This window comes from Ipomoea triloba, chromosome 12 (assembly GCF_003576645.1).
Source record: "Ipomoea triloba cultivar NCNSP0323 chromosome 12, ASM357664v1".
In the NCBI taxonomy this organism is placed as follows: Eukaryota; Viridiplantae; Streptophyta; class Magnoliopsida; order Solanales; family Convolvulaceae; genus Ipomoea; species Ipomoea triloba.
Genome location: NC_044927.1, coordinates 25,297,039 through 25,313,137, shown reverse-complemented (window position 1 = coordinate 25,313,137; position 16,099 = coordinate 25,297,039). Strand labels below are relative to the sequence as shown.

The 16,099-nt window shown below is 36.6% G+C and overlaps 4 protein-coding genes across 4 annotated transcripts; all 4 read right to left on the bottom strand.

The window, feature by feature from the left end:
* Nucleotides 1-318: 318 nt before the first annotated feature.
* Nucleotides 319-2,283, bottom strand: LOC115998881 (clathrin light chain 2-like). Its single transcript, XM_031238555.1, has 3 exons — nucleotides 1,929-2,283; nucleotides 1,163-1,316; nucleotides 319-806 (listed from the first exon to the last, which is right to left on the bottom strand). The coding sequence occupies exons 1-3, from the start codon at nucleotides 2,219-2,221 to the stop codon at nucleotides 471-473; spliced, it is 783 nt and encodes a 260-aa protein (XP_031094415.1). The 5' UTR covers nucleotides 2,222-2,283; the 3' UTR covers nucleotides 319-470.
* Nucleotides 2,284-3,857: 1,574 nt separating this feature from the next.
* LOC115999798 (30S ribosomal protein S31, chloroplastic) lies at nucleotides 3,858-4,676 on the bottom strand. The gene is made up of 3 exons (XM_031239711.1): nucleotides 4,477-4,676; nucleotides 4,300-4,364; nucleotides 3,858-4,175 (listed from the first exon to the last, which is right to left on the bottom strand). Exons 1-3 carry the CDS (start codon nucleotides 4,640-4,642, stop codon nucleotides 4,044-4,046), a joined length of 363 nt encoding a protein of 120 aa, XP_031095571.1. The 5' UTR covers nucleotides 4,643-4,676; the 3' UTR covers nucleotides 3,858-4,043.
* Nucleotides 4,677-5,001: 325 nt separating this feature from the next.
* Nucleotides 5,002-10,014, bottom strand: LOC115999887 (anthranilate synthase alpha subunit 1, chloroplastic-like). Its single transcript, XM_031239830.1, has 11 exons — nucleotides 9,782-10,014; nucleotides 9,310-9,494; nucleotides 9,032-9,221; nucleotides 7,685-7,836; nucleotides 7,345-7,460; nucleotides 7,004-7,250; nucleotides 6,861-6,917; nucleotides 6,593-6,745; nucleotides 6,347-6,427; nucleotides 5,842-5,928; nucleotides 5,002-5,717 (listed from the first exon to the last, which is right to left on the bottom strand). Exons 1-11 carry the CDS (start codon nucleotides 9,945-9,947, stop codon nucleotides 5,343-5,345), a joined length of 1,809 nt encoding a protein of 602 aa, XP_031095690.1. The 5' UTR covers nucleotides 9,948-10,014; the 3' UTR covers nucleotides 5,002-5,342.
* A 999-nt stretch (nucleotides 10,015-11,013) lies between these two features.
* LOC115998276 (probable zinc metalloprotease EGY2, chloroplastic) lies at nucleotides 11,014-15,586 on the bottom strand. Its single transcript, XM_031237802.1, has 13 exons — nucleotides 15,251-15,586; nucleotides 15,005-15,083; nucleotides 14,771-14,860; nucleotides 14,559-14,645; nucleotides 13,966-14,016; nucleotides 13,721-13,831; nucleotides 13,495-13,569; nucleotides 13,308-13,413; nucleotides 13,114-13,207; nucleotides 12,489-12,642; nucleotides 11,869-12,076; nucleotides 11,558-11,718; nucleotides 11,014-11,394 (listed from the first exon to the last, which is right to left on the bottom strand). The coding sequence occupies exons 1-13, from the start codon at nucleotides 15,394-15,396 to the stop codon at nucleotides 11,131-11,133; spliced, it is 1,626 nt and encodes a 541-aa protein (XP_031093662.1). The 5' UTR covers nucleotides 15,397-15,586; the 3' UTR covers nucleotides 11,014-11,130.
* Nucleotides 15,587-16,099: the final 513 nt, after the last annotated feature.

Here is a 16,099-nt window from a genome sequence, read left to right as displayed (position 1 = left end):
AAGAAACTAGGATAATTCTAATCAAGTTAATCAAACAGTTAATTTAGTAACTAAGTTAATTCAAATTCCTTATTTGCTTTCTTGATTTGAGCTGACAATCTTTGTCAATTAAGATCACAAGACAGACTTCACCCAAAATGACAATCTTTGTCAATTAAGATCACAAGACAGACTTCACCCAATTTTTGTAGTCTTTTGCCAATTAAGATCACAAAACAGACTTTACCCATAGGGGCAGCTATGAGCTTTCTAGTATATCAAACAACAAAAGAAACTAGAAAGCCACCAAAGCAAAAGCTGGATATGACAGATCTCATCTTATGGACAATAAATAATAGTTTCTATAATTAGGTAGATGGCACAAGGTGAACATATGATCATATCAAGTCTGAACAAAAACATGTACATATTTTATACGAAATGTAAAACAAAGATAGGGTATGGTGTCAAGTCTTTAAAACATAATACTATCAAGCAACAACAACAGGCTTGGTTGTGACTGCCACAGCAGGTGCAGCAGTACCAACATTAGCATCCTTGGTGGCGGTGGGTGCCGGTGATGGAGATGGCTTAAGGTGGGGTGGTGTGTTATGCTTAAGCTTTAAAAGTATCTGCCGCATCCTTGATAGCTCTGTGGGCTTTCCAGGCTTTGGACCTTGGATCACAGCAATGGAAGGTTTTTTCTCTTGATCCTTCTTACCTTTCTTTACTATCGTTGGAACTTCATTAGGAATAAGCTCTGAAATCGCCTTCCAATAATGCTTGTCGGCTTCAGCATGGAACTTCTCATGGCTGGCCAAGAATATCTGAAAAGACATGACATAGATAAGTGATATCAAACAAGCAAAAGCAATACAGACCTGTGATTTATTGCTTCCAAAACTGCCAATAAATGAACCAAAAAACCAAAATGTCAACACAAACAATTAGGACATAAAGCAACACACTCCACTACAACAATATCAGTCAAGCAAAACCAGTATTAGGAGAAACTTCAAATCACACTAGCCATAATCAAGTGAATGCTAAGAATGAATATGGGCAAAAAAGCAGAGGATATACCTGACACAGTAATAATCATATTGTATTTATTGAATAAAAAACAATATGAAGATAGCCTAGCAAATTTAGGAACTTTGGCATATGAAAATTGCAATCTTACTTTCTCCTTCTCGCGGCAGGTGACCTTGTTTGTTTCCATCTTAGCCTCTCTCTTCTTGTAAAAATCAACTTTATAGCCATCAGCTTCATCAATGATTTGGCTCAATACCTCTTTCTCTCTCTTCTCCTTCTCCTCTAGTAGAAGAGCATTTTGTCTGAAAATCAAATGTGGGCACAAATTGAATATCTTAAATTAGTTTTACATCAATAAAGATATTCACCCTTAGAAAGCAAAAAGATTAACACCAACAATAAACTTGGGTTTTATTTGGGGAGGGCGTTCAATTTGCATAACATAAATTTATATTGAACTATGAGATGTGCAATTGATTCAGAACCTCAGATACATTGATTTCTGCAATGATATGAATCACTTAGCCAATTAAATCCAGATATGCCTTCTGCAATTTTTGAATAATCTTAAAATAGCATTCAATATTCATACAACCAAAAAAACTATATAATTTACTTTTCACTGATTCCACAATCATGCTCCTAATTTTATAGGCAAATGCAGTACATAATTACACCATAAACAGTTGAGAGAGTCCATATAACATAAACAAACAACTAGAGAAGTAAAATTTATGCAGACCTAAGTAAATAAATTCAAATCGTAAGCTAAATAAGTTCAGACAGCTAATCGGTATAAAAAAAAAGAGTCGAATAACATTTCAATCTAGAAAAAATCAGTTGAGAGAAGTGAAATGGATGTAAAAATACATCAGATCAGCGAATAAATCAATAAGACAGTAGAAATGCCTAACCTTCTCCATTCCCTGAGAGCAAATCCTTCCTCTTGCATTTCCGATGGCGGCGGCAGAACTGGTGAATTAGACGCCGCAAAAGCATCTGCGAACGTCTTCTCATCTTCCGGATCGGAGCCTCCAGAAGCGTAAATTGGCGATGGAAATGAAGTGTGCTGATCTGGCGGCGAAACAAAGATCGACGAGCCGTCGTCAGCAGACGGATTCAGGAAACCATCGTCGAATGGACGACTCGAAGCGTTTGGCGAGTCGCCGCCGAGTTGATAGAAAGCGTCATTGAAAGAAGACGACATCGCGTCAATGTCCGATATTTCACAGCCAGGCAAAGAAATCGTACACTACAAGAGTCAAAAACATGTTTTGCAGCCTATATATATGTGAGCCATGAGGTAGGCCTGGTTTAATTGGGCTAGATTTGTGGGCTTAGGTTTTGGTTATTCTTTTCTGGTGGGCTTTTGTAGAAAATTTATTCCAACTACTCTTCGAGAGCAAATTATATCGTAACCCTTGTCCAAAAATAACCTTCAAATTCTCTATTTGTTGTTGACAAATTTTGTACCTACGATTAACAGTTTATGTACCTATAGTTATTATATTATGTGTCAGCAATTATCAAGTTATTTATTTACATATATAGAAACGGTTAACTGTAATTACAAAATATGTTAACTGAAGGTACAAAATTTTTGTATTAAGGTTCATAATGCAATATGAACCCTAGTCCATGGTATAACAATGGCTATTCGAGCCTGGTATCTATGCGGCCCAATTCATGGATCAATTTAATTATTATGTTAATGGTAGATGCTTAGAACAATATAGAAAATGATATAGTCACGTCTAATAGTAAATCTCTCCCCCCATTTTTTTTCTATAACATTTGGTATCTCTAGTGCCACAAAACTAATCTAAATTCGATCCTAAAACACTTATCAAATTTGACTTTTACGTAAAAGAAAGTTTAACCTAAAACTCTTTAACATCACACATATACAAAAGTCGATCTTTCAATCATACATATACAAAAGTCAATCCTCTAACCATACATTTGCATCAACAGTATGCTTACCAAACAAAATGTCCCACTAACAAGCACTTTCCATTTATTCGAGTCTAGGGCTTTTGATCACTTGGACACAATCCTCAAATTTTCAACCACTTGAGTGGTTCCAAAACAAAGATCAGATATTCTTGTATGGTTGCCATCTTGTGTATAATGTATCTATGGAAAATGCACAACATAAATTATATGTGTGTGTTCCATCGTGTTTGTTATTGCTTAGTTTTTTTTGTTAATTTCTTAATGTTATTGCCTAGTTTGCTAGTTATTGATTTTTGGGTGCCATAAACCCTGAATCCCTTGAGAACGACATTGTACATTTGTGCACCCATACACTCACTATCATATCTTTGCAACATCAATAATCTCAGGAAGTTGATACCCTAAGCATGCATTGCATTCCCATTTTATAACTCAACCAGAACAACAAGCATGGTGTTCAAGTACTTTTTGAGTAGAGATGAACTGTCCAAGTGAATATGGATCAGCAGATATTGCAAAAACTGATGCAATTGTTAACTGATACTGTACTAGCAGATCCTATACTGTAACCAGGAAGATAAGAGACAGAAGGGGAATAAATTCCTGAACCTGAAGCTTAGCATGGCAGCCATAAGCTATGCTGTGAACATTTCTCAACAAACAGAAAATCATAAATGTTGTCATTCAAATTAAAGGATTGAATACTAAGAAAGTTAGAAAGGCATCTTGCTTCAGAGGAAATTTAGCAACACTATAATTGATTCAGCAACCAAATTGCAGGGCAACAAAAAGAAAGCCTCAAAATGAACTTATGGGCAATTCACATGGAAAAAGTAAGCCTGGAGAGTCACAAAATTCTAATCCCAGTTTTATCTTTTGACTGAGTGTTCAAAGTTAGAAAATGATGTTGAACTTCTCTCTGATGCATAGGAACTGGAATTCTAAAATTTGCAGATTGGTCAATGAATAGTCACAGTTTCAATTAAGCAACAAGACTAACAAGCAAAGCATCAGTTCCATATATATAACCAGAAATTACTACTGAAATAAACTCAGAAAATGCATCTGAATCATCAGCTCAAAGACTCGTCAATTTCAATTTTAACCTTCTGACCATCATCAAGCGGATTCTTCTTCGGTGCTGCTGCAGGTGGAGGCGGAATCCTAGGCGGTCCTCTCCCCTTCTTCTTGTCCTTCGGCCTCGCCTATACAAATTCACACGCAAATATTAATTTATACAGTAACAATATACTGAATCGAAATTGGAATGCCGAAATAAAACCTGTAAATTTTGTGAATTAGACTCGAGCTACAAAGCAAAACGCTTACATTTCCAAATGAGTGATTGAAACGCTTTCCTTTGGCCGTCTTCTTATCTCCTCTTCCACAGTAGACTGAAATCATAAGAGTAAAGCATAAAACTCCGTTCAGCTCACAAATATATGTACGTCATAGAGAGAACAGCATAAGTGTTTGTGTGTGTAGAAATTATGTATATTTGCGTACTCAATGGAAGGCTAGGAGCGGTGACGGAGGAAGACAATGACGTCGATGACGTCATCCGAAGAGAACCGCCGGTGAGTGAACGGGAGCTAGAAAAGGAGAGAGTTGGAGCGAGAGCCGCCATTGATAGAGAAGCCATGGGTGCTGCTCCTACTAGCAGTAATGCCATTGAAATTGTGTCCCAGAAGATTGAGTGGACGAAGGTTCAAAGCCTTTTGTTATGGATAATTGATAAGTGCCTAAGACGACGTCGTTGACAGCCCAAATAACCGCACCCTCATCCCGTTAGAATTCTTTTACTCCTTAGTAAATTAAATAACAATATTAATTTTTGAGTGATTATTATATACCTTTAATGATAATTGTTGCATTAATTCACCAAATGCAGTAAATATTTGTTAAATTTTGTCAAAATTACGGATTATTGAGCCTATTCTTAACATAAAATTTTCAAATTTATGTTCTAAGATATTATTCTTATAAAATAAACATAATTAAAAGTATGCATTATATCATGAATTCCAAAGATCTAGAAATTGTATGATCTTGACACAAACGTGATAACTATTTGCTAATTAAAAATAAGTAACATTTTAATTTACAGAGAATATCTTTCAATTTACAAAAGGAATTTACAATTGCTACTCAAATGTGCAGTCCGGCTGAAGTCTGTCTTGTGATCCTGATAAAAGACCACAAGGATGTGAATCAGTTTAAATTGTCCATAGTTGATCCACTTAAATTGTGAAGACTAATAAACCGTCATCACTATAATCGAATCTGGAACCTTGTGGTTAACGTGATGATTCCTATTTGTTGGGGTTGTATACTTGCATCTACACATAACACCATAGTTCTCAAATTTTGAATTATGTGTTGAATAATTGCTTAGAGAAAGAACCATTAGGCCGAGATGATAGTTGATGTCTATCCTTTATAAAAGCCGACTCCGCCAAGTCAATTGCACGAACTAGACCGGCAACCTTATTTTCACATTCAACCTGCTCGCTTTCGGGATCACTATCAGCCACAATCCCGGCTCCAGATTGAAGATGAGCAATCCATTCTCCGCGGCGTTTCTTAGTATCATCGTAGGAATACGTTGTGTTGTTACTGAGAAATACAATGGTTCTGAGAGCAAGAGCAATGTCCATGTCTCCTAGAAACGAAATGACTCCAAATCCTCCACTATAAGGTCCCCTTCTTGTCGGTTCCAGTTGATCTATCAACTCCATGGCTTTCACCTGTACCATGAATGCATGCACTCGGATTGTAATTAGTATTAAGTTATATGAACACGAAACTGAAAATCTAAAACTTAATTATCAGGGAAAGAGATTGCAAGAGGAAGTGAAGATAGAGGGCAACCTTTGGTGCACCACTAACTGTTCCAACAGGCAATGCAGCACGTAGAGCATCCCAGCAAGTTAAATGATCAAGCAGCTTCCCAGTAACCTGTTAATAGAAGTTAAGCTGAGGTTTCCATCACATTCTTTATTGTAATGGGGACTCCATGTATCAAATTTTAACCAGAAAATAATTTTCAGGTAAAATCTCGGAAGTTCTCGCGTCCGGTAGACAGACTAGAGGCTAGATAATTGGAATGTTCAATTTTGTTGATTTTGCCAAAGCACGCTTCAAGGGTTAAAAACATTCAAACTCCCGTCTTTAAACGTAGAATCTAGAAAAAGTATTTGATGCTTCTGCTGCGCTTGTATGAATTTTTCTTACAGCCTATGGTAACCTACGTTGATTTACCTCTTTGTAATCCTTTGCTGGCTAGGATCACAAGAAAGGGTTTACCCAATGCGTGACAGGAGGTTTCCTTGTCATCCAAAAAAATAAAAAATTTTAAAGTGAAACATACACTCACCGTGGAGCTAATGTGCATTACATGAGAGTATCGTTCAACTGTCATAAGTTTTTCAGCATTCACAGAACCAGGTTCTGACACCTACATGGAAAATCACAGCAAAGTTGGTTATAAGGGGGGTTGTAACATGCATATCTACTTCACTACTTGGTTTAACAGTTGATTGAAAGGATTCAATCATTCAAATATATGAAACACACATTTTAGGCATCCCATGCTGGAGTAAAAATGGGTTTAAGTGCAAACCTTTCCAACATCATTTCTTGCTAGATCAACCAACATGATGTGCTCTGCGCATTCTTTTTCATCTCTTAGAAGCTGTGATTCTAACATCAAGTCCTCATCAGGTGTCTTGCCTCTTCTAGTTGTTCCAGCTAATGGACGATTAACAACTATTTTCTGTTTATAAGAATAAATGTTCCAATTGTTCAGAGTTAGAACCTAAGCTTAGGTCCAAAATTTAGAAGGGGGAATTGAACGCATGGAATCCATATCAGGGCCACCATAAACTGACCTTCTTTACACCGGTAAGAATTTCGGGGCTTGAAGCTACCAAAATGCATCCTCTAGCCTGACAGAAATATGATCAATAATTAGCATACTTAAATCAATTAGTTAATAAAGGACAGTTACATAAACAGGAATAAAAGAACAAACTTGCAGGTAGGCTGTATATGGGCTTGGATTCACAACTCTCAAAGCCCTATAAACCTCAAATGGATCAGCTAAGGTTCTTCTTTCAAAACGTTGACTTAGAACAATTTGGAAAATGTCCCCTACAAGAATGTGCTTTTTTGCCTGTAATACAGCATTCTTGTACTCCCCACTTGACATGTTACACTTGGTTAGTGAAGGTCCAAAGTAATGAGTTTGGAAATCCACAGAACCTCGAGGCAGCCTTGGACTGTTAAATGAAAAGCATATGGGGGAGATGAATTATAAGTGATATTTCAGATATGCATAGTCATGAAATTAGAAAAGGCTAAAAGATTACTTACGAATTGATGTCTTGTACTTTTGATACTAGTGCTTCTAATCGTTTCATTCCCTCATGATAAGCCTTCACAATGGATGAGTTCTGATCCAGCCGCACCCAATGAATAATAAAAACTTTCTACATGATACAGAATTTTCAAATAGCATAATCTTAGTATCTTAAAAAGGAACTAAATATGACACTCCCACACATTCCACATGGACCACATGTATGTTTAGAGAAAAAAAAAAGGCAGAGAGAGATTAGGCATGTCTTGCACGATGTTTTACTAAAACAGATAATTTGTTACAAGCGTTTAGAAGCCTTTCCATGTTCAATAATACATTAATAACAGAGTATACCTTTTCCACATGGTCGAAAACAATCACTTCATCATAGAGTCCTAGGTGAATGTCAGCAAGGTTTCTGTCATCCGGTGGTGCACTTGCAAATGGCAACTTCTTCTTCTCTACATACCTAACTGTGTCGTATGAAAAGTAACCAACCCATCCACCTGTCAAGGCCAAGAATTTCACGAGTATTGTTAGCTCAACAGTTATTCTACTATTAGCTTTAGATGATGAATAGTGGAACTCTTAAAAACTAAAGATGCTTCACTCACAGTTAAAGGCAACTAGAGATTAAAACAGAATGCGGAGAGAAGAAAGAAACAATCAGCAGCATATGACTTTCTTTGCTTGACACAAATGAGCTGTTTTTCGATAAGTCCATTCCATTTCTATTGTTTTTTCTCTTTTGGTAAGCATGACAAAATTCATTTATCTCAGGTTTTCTCTATTCAATGATTTCATGTAGTGGACCTATCCATTAAAAAAGAAAAGAAAAGGGATTTTTTTTTTAAATTGGAGATGTAATAATGATGGAAAGATAAATTTAAAAAGAGACAAACTGAAGCTTGGAGCCAATGGAGACTACAGTCTATGGAGTCTATGTAAAAGAAGTCTTATGTACACATACTGACACACACACAAGTTCTCTCGGGGACAGGTCATTTATTTCAAATTGCTGCAGCATTTGCACAATTGGGACCTTTGTGCTAAGAGTAATAATGGCACAGTACGCTTCTAGAAATGTACAGTTCTTTTAATTCCTTGCAGGTCTATATGAAGTTTTACCCCAGTAAATCAATAATATCCAAGTATCCAACGACAAAGTAATTCGGATGTTTGCATAAAATGGGTTCTCACCCTCAGTAAAACACCATAATATGTCAATCTCCAAGAATCAAGGCTTCATACACTCAGCAGTTGTGCCTCTGGATAATAGAATTGGTGCAAAGTTCAAATAAAAAAGGGAAATTTTCCAATCCTTTTGATCTTAATACCTCAACATTTTAAATATTAGTGTGTGTGTGTGTGTGTGTATATATATATACACACACACACACACTAATAACATGTAATGCAAAAAGAAAATAAAAGACTAAACCATGCTTTTAATTGCGTAAAATTTCTACTATCTAAGTTGAATTTTCAAGTTAAAGCTGAAGCTTTCAACAGTAAACACATTGAATGTTTATGTGTTTATAGTATTTGGTGGATGGCCAACTGGCAACTTGCCGTGCAATTACTTCGTGGTTCCATTTCAGACGTGTGGGTCTGGACACAGATAATACTCTGCACTCAATAAAATAAGCCCAATATCTGAAATGAAAGTTCTGATAATATTCATCAAAATGAAAATCTTACCGCAAAAAGCATCAGGGAGGTCAGCGATAAGTTTGGGCTTCCATCCTTGAGAAATACTCCTTGCAACTGTCACCGGATCCTCCACAACCTTATCCGTCAAATCCCCGGCAACGTGATCCAATATTGTCACCTTATTCTCTTTCGCAACAATCTCCAATGTCGGTTGAGCACCCACCACGCTATACCGCCCCTAACAAATCAAGGATTGGAACGAATGAGAAGCTACATTAACAGGAGTCAATTAATAATCAATTGTGGGTAAAAGTTACTCCTCTTACAACAGTGGAACCACGAAAACCAGGCTCAACTGACTCGAAGAGGAAGCTTGGAGTTTCATGATCGTCTTCTTCGACCAAACAGCGGTAGGCAAGTATAGGAGTCAAGTGATCAGAGAAAAAGCACTTGTGCAATGGAATTAAGTTTCCATTTCTAGAAGCTTCAATAAAATTCGCCTCATCCGTAGCTGCATATGAAACCGAAAATGATAACAGAGTGATGATTTGTTATAACGAGACTAAGCTCTGAAAGCGTTGTTTCCTTTGATACGATTCATACGAAACTTCAAACAGGTAATATAGTTTTGAAAAGTTACAGAAATTGACTGAAAATTTAAACGTTTATCTTGTTCAATATTTTCGCGCGCTTTTAAAGCGAACACTAAACGCAACTAAACGGAGTTTGAATCCTAGACTTCAGACACAAATTGATCATAAATTCATAATACATAGTTGCTCAGAGAGAGAGAGAGACCTAGAGGTGGAGATTGAAATGAGCAGCATTGGACTTGGAGTGTACATGCACGAAGCGAAAGAGCAGAACTCGAACTTCTCCAGCTGGAAATAGTGGCGGTTTGGGGCGGAGATATGCGATGGCTCGCCGGAAACAGCGGCTGACGGATTGCGGCTAGCGCTTGCATTTTCGCGAGCTACTCTACACAGACTTAGAGTAACGATATGTGTACTTTAAGTCCGTATGTATATGGACAATGGGAGAGAGAAAACGGAGAACAGGGATCTCTTTCATTCGCTGGGCGAGCCTTTATTGTGCAGTTGTTATACAGTGGACCATGGTCATGATGATTGATTGATATTGCAATTATATTGAATTGATACTGATTGATTGATATTGCAATTATATTGAATTGATACTGTACTTGTGTTGAAAGGGTGCAGAACAAGAAACTGTAATTGCGCGAAATAGTGACCATTTTATTCGTATGTTTTCATTAATCAAAACAACGTCATTTTGATATCGGGGTCCACAGTATAATTTGCATATTTATCGTGTCAGTGTGTCTTGTGCCCATTCCCCCAAAATGGTAAAGTCCAGTGCACCCGAGTTGTTCTTACTGAAAATTAAATTTAAAATTTGTGGATTAACTTGCCTGGAGTTGCGTAATAACAAAGAAATATTTTTCTTCCTTCACAAATGTCCATTTATTTCTACACTATCACTATGCTTTCTTTGTCATCCGCAAATATGTACATTCATAGCTTTTGCTTTTCAATTGCCAAGTAACATAGAGAGGGAGAGCTGACTTGAAAAGGAAATATTACAACAGATGCTTTAATATAGTTTACTAGCATAAAAGTGACGAAATTTGTACCTAATTATATTTTACATAAAAATAATAAAACTTACCATAAATTATACAGTACAGCTTCATACTTGGATGATAGACACCTAGGAATTAAATATCAAGTAGAGGATACACTATACAGACAGGTAAACGGAGAAAATTCAAATAAATCAAAGTCTTCCCCCTACCCCCTACTATTTTTCCATCTAACACCATTTTGATTGGATTTATACTCAATTCTCTTGAAATTTGAATTAAAGAGGCTGAGCTATGTTAGCTCCTTGCAATAACTAGCGTTGTTTTGTTGGTACTTGGTAGTTGACTAGTTGGTGGTTGCTGCGAGTCGTTAATTTCGCAGCAATAAAGAGATGAATAATTACGAACGCAATATAATTTCATGTTGTTATCCACTTATAATGATCTTTCCCTCCAGACTTAAATTCTTTTTATTGGTTTAACCAATGCATCTCAGAAGTGAGGCCAAAAGCAAAAATTGTGTTAGTGTGTGTATTATATATTATTACATAATAATATCTGATGAGACCATAACAGCTTCATTACTGAAAGGGAAGGGATATGGCAAGCATACTAGAAGGCCGAGGAGCAAGACGGCAATTCCAAGAGCAATGTATTTGTTGTCAGGATCTGAGATTTCTTCAGACAGTGGAGCAATCGGCCCTCTCTGCAACACAAATATTAGGACCACCCAATAAAATGCCACGTCACTGAATAATGCTGATATTCCAAGAAGCCCAATGGCGGCAGAACTGAGGCGAGCTGAAGCCTGCAACATCAACCTCATTTGCATCACCACATTGTACATTTATTTCATAAGAATAATAATAGCTATATAATCTAGGACTTTGATATTCTATTTTATTGAATTCTGTTTTATTCTTTTAGTTAGTCATAGAGGGAGGGGGTGGAGTGGATTCTGTAAAATGTACCTTTCTCCCCCATATGGAGAAAGAAATTCTTCCACCGTCGAGCTCTCCTGCAGGAATACTGTTAATGGCGTTGATCAGAAGTCCAGCCAAGGACCATAGTACAAGTGGATTTACAGATATGGGAGTGCCTTCCTTCAGAGCATCTCCAAGAAGCAGCTTAGCTAGAAAGAAAGATTTTCGGAATCACTCAACAAAGAAATCATTGCAAGTAGAGTACCATTGAAACACTGTTACATGAGTGTAAAACAAAACATTATGAACTGCATGCAGATTGCAGAAAGAGTTCTCAAGGCTGATTAGTGATTACTCACCTATGCCCCCAGCCAGAAGTGATTCATGAAACACAGAGGGATCTATTACAACACCTAAGCCATCAGCAGGTGGTAGGAAGAATCCCAAAAGCAAAAGAATAAATCCCAATGAGAACCCAGCCAAAGGGCCAGCTGCGGCAAGCTTCAAAAGATCTTCGCGCTTAGGTACTATATTCAAAATCCTTGTTATAGCACCAAAAGAGCCTATCTGCCACCAAAGTAGCTCATTAGCAGTGGGTAGAGGGGGAACATTATTCTGCATTCAATTCTGAGTAAATAAAGTGGAATCATGAAACTCAGGAATTGTGAAGAAATTACTTCAACAGGTTAGTCTCTCTTCCTAACAAATTTTATGCAAGATTAAACATGCAAATAAAAGGTCAACTAATACTAGGTGCGACATGCACATGCTAGAGCCAAGATCCCATTACTTTAGAACAAAGAATTTAGATCCAATGTCAATCAATCAGACAATCAATATAAGTATAATATCAAAGTAACAATAAACAAATGCATTGATGATGTAAATATAAATAAAGCCATCAACAAAGTGTAAATAAATGTACAAAGGGTTTGTCAATAATTTACTGTACATGAACAAACATATCTTACATTCTTACCTGCCAGCTAGGAACAAAATATGGCACACCCAGCTTAATTCCAGCTTTTTGTGCAACTAAAGTGTGGCTAATTTCATGAACACCGAGAATAAGTGCAGTTACAAGCGCTCCAGGAAGGCCATTCTCCAACAAGTCAAAATTGTCAAAAACTGACCTGTGTGAATCGAACACTAAATAATATTATCAAACAAAAGACAAAAAACAAAAAGAAACCGGAGAAATAGTGGACAGTTAAGATGTGTTGAATATTAGGAAACTATTATTCAATATTAGGAAACTCCTAGTGGGCTGGACTTAGTTTTCTATTCCTATTAGGGTTTCCTATTCCTGTTATGGTAGATTTGGTAGGTAGTTTAGTATATATAGAGGCATAGAGAAGAACCCCATTGTACTCTTTCATTCTAATATACTCATACATTCTATTATTCTCTGGTTTCTCTAATACTTTGCTTCCGCTTAACTGGCGGGTGGTTGTTATTCTCCACCCGCCAGGTATTTCAATCCCTCAATTTCAACAAGATGTTATATTTTGGTCCATGGAATATAAATCTAGTGTTAACTGTTTACTAAAATTAGAACATGAGTACAGATATGAAATAACATTAGAAAGTGAAAGAGTACATACAACAAGTTTGCTTGCAATGCAGGCACATTACGAAGAAGAAGGGTAAATATTGTGACAAGTCCGAAAGCACCAGCAGCAAACCATTCGGGGACAGCTGCAGCAGGTAGAGTAAATAAAGCCTAGCTGAAAAGAGAGCACTAAACCAGCAAATATGAAAGTCTGTAAATTCTGGAAGATAGACGGTATAAAACTACCAGTTGTATCTGGTTGCAGGGTTATTCGTGGAACCACAACCGCTACAGGCTTATCGTCCTCTGGATTGATTAAAAGAAAGAGTTTATACAAATCTCCAAATCTGTCCTGCACACAAAATTACAAGTTATTCTAGATTGATTATAGGAGCTGTAGAATGATTCAGCTCAAATTATGGAAAGCAAATACCTGCATTCTCTTTGATATTTTTTCATAACTTCTTGCAGCCTGCCCTCGTAGATTCCCTTTAAATAAAACTCCACCCTGAAAGTATATCAAAGAAAATGTTTAAAAATAAAACTACACAAGTGGAGTGAAAGAAAATAAGCAATGTGAGTTTGAATTGATATTATCATATGATTGTTTTTCTTGTATGTGAGTTTGTGTTATAAGCAATGCCAATTGAGGTACTCACCTCATATGGTTCCTGGCTTGTCACAAAAAAAGTGTCAAAACCAAATACTTGATCCTTCAAAATATCAATAGTTTCCTTTGGAATCCTGATAGCTTCATCAAGTTGCTGTGGCTGGTCATGGAGTAACAGAAATAAAATATTGAGAGACTAATTCAAATTGTATATATAACAAGGGAAAAATGACAGTAATAATAATAATGCAACAACAATAATAATTATAATAATAATTGGTCAACACTTATCACCTTGAGACCTGGAAGAGGGGATCCGCTTGCAATTTGAATGTCATCGGCATCCTGCATCAACGCAAATGGTACATGAAGTAAAACAAAAGAATTGAAAATGGAAAGCTCAATCGCAAAACAACTGCAAACTTCCAGTCCCTTACTAGTCAATTCGTCATCCTATACAGCTGAAAGAATATTTGTAACTCTTTGGAGATTGTTACTTGTAAAACATACTAGCCTGGAACTTGGGATATTTAAGGAGTTCATAAGTTGAAATTAATCTGAAGCAATGCCCAGTAAGTTTTAACAAGGGTGAAACTAACACATACTTCACTTCCTTTCCCCTTGCAGTCTTGCCTCCCCACTTCCCTTAAGCAGGCAGCAAACAGGTTTGCAAATCATTCGATTGGAAAAATGTATTAAAAACTACTTCATACTATCCTTCCAAGATTCAAAAGATTCACACAATCATGAGAAAATGGAAGAAGCTAGAACTCATGAGGTTAACATGAAAAATACCACCAAGCATGCAAGCAAAATAGCTTCAATTACACCATTAAATGAAAATCAGTGGCCATATTCCTCTCAAAAGCAAATAAAAGCAAAAATACCTCATTTCCAGTTTGGGCATTGGCGTTTGCACTATTACCATTGACCAAGTCTTTAGACTCAAGCATCCCCAAATTTTGCCCATTATCCTAGCAGAAAACAGTTTCCAACAAAAATTTCCAAATCAAACAACATGACATTTCAATTTCAATTTGGAAATGAATAAATCTCCCAGTGTAACCAAAAAAAAAAAATAGCAAGCAAGCAATCCTACTTGATCAGCCAAAGAGTTTGGCTCCGATGTATCTGCTGAAGCTGAGTCAGCTGAGCCCGAGCTGTTTTCTTCTTCATGCAACTTCCTTTCCTTTAAAACACAAAACCAAACATTAAGGTGAAGCCAAGAACTCACAGTATCGAGAATCAAATACTAATAAATTGCGATGCATCAAACTAGTGAAGAAAATATAATTTATCCGTGCAACAAAAGAAATAAAGGGGGACAAAATACATTGTCTTCATTCCTATCAGGCTCGGTTTCTGACGCACTAAAGCTGCAAATTACATCTCGCTTCATATTGAACGCGAACCTAATGTCAATACCGAAACATTAGAAAAATAAAAAGTTAAGACTTACACTCTATTTAATAAGCTTATTCAACCAATGCATTGAAATAATCACTTGTTTAATTGATCACTCATTGAAGTAGTAGTAATATACACTATAGAGCATAATAAATCTCAAGTTGCGCCGAACCTAAGCAGGTGTTTGGTCGGAAAATCGATTTGTTTCTGGCGAGCAATAGCCGAGCAAGACAGCAGAGGTTGGAAGCGGAGGTGAGAGCAGGAGCTGCACTGCAATAGAGGAACGACATTACCGCGAAAAATCGCCGGAAAACTCATGGTGAAAATACTGGCGTTTTCTGTATGAAGATTATCTAAATCCTGGCAACATTGAATATAGGGTTTGAATATAGAAGAATCAAGGATTTGCAGCGATTTTGTTCAAAAGAGTTGAAGGAGAGCGTGGAAACCCAGAGGTTTAAGCGAGAAATATCTTATCCTTCTGGCAGTGAAGAACGATTATGATTGGGGCGAAATGGGGAATATCCGTTGCTTTCTGTTAAGAGAACCGCCTAAACCCGTAATGCGAATTAGACTAGCTAATGCCAGTTAGACACGTGTAACATGTCTAGCTAATTAAAAAAAAAGCAGGAAAAAAAATTTGAAAAACCCCTTTACCTAAATTAAGGAAAATATACTCACCAATTTATCTATCATGACTATCATGTCAAGTAAAAATTGAAATAAAGTCTCGATAAAAATTGAAATAAAGTCTCGAAACACAATTCAACTGATCAACTAACTCAAAATAAATTAAAAGACTTTGTTCTAGTAGCTATAGAGTACATGGTGCATTTTGAGAATTATATATCAGTCGACATACATCTGCAATTTACTTCTATGAGGCAAAGAGATCTCATGAAATGTAAGAACATGAGAAGTAGTCAAGTGAAATATATTGACAACAACACAAGTAGACAACATGGTAAGTCTTCCAACTATAATATCATGGTAGACTAGATTAGATACATTGATATGTGTC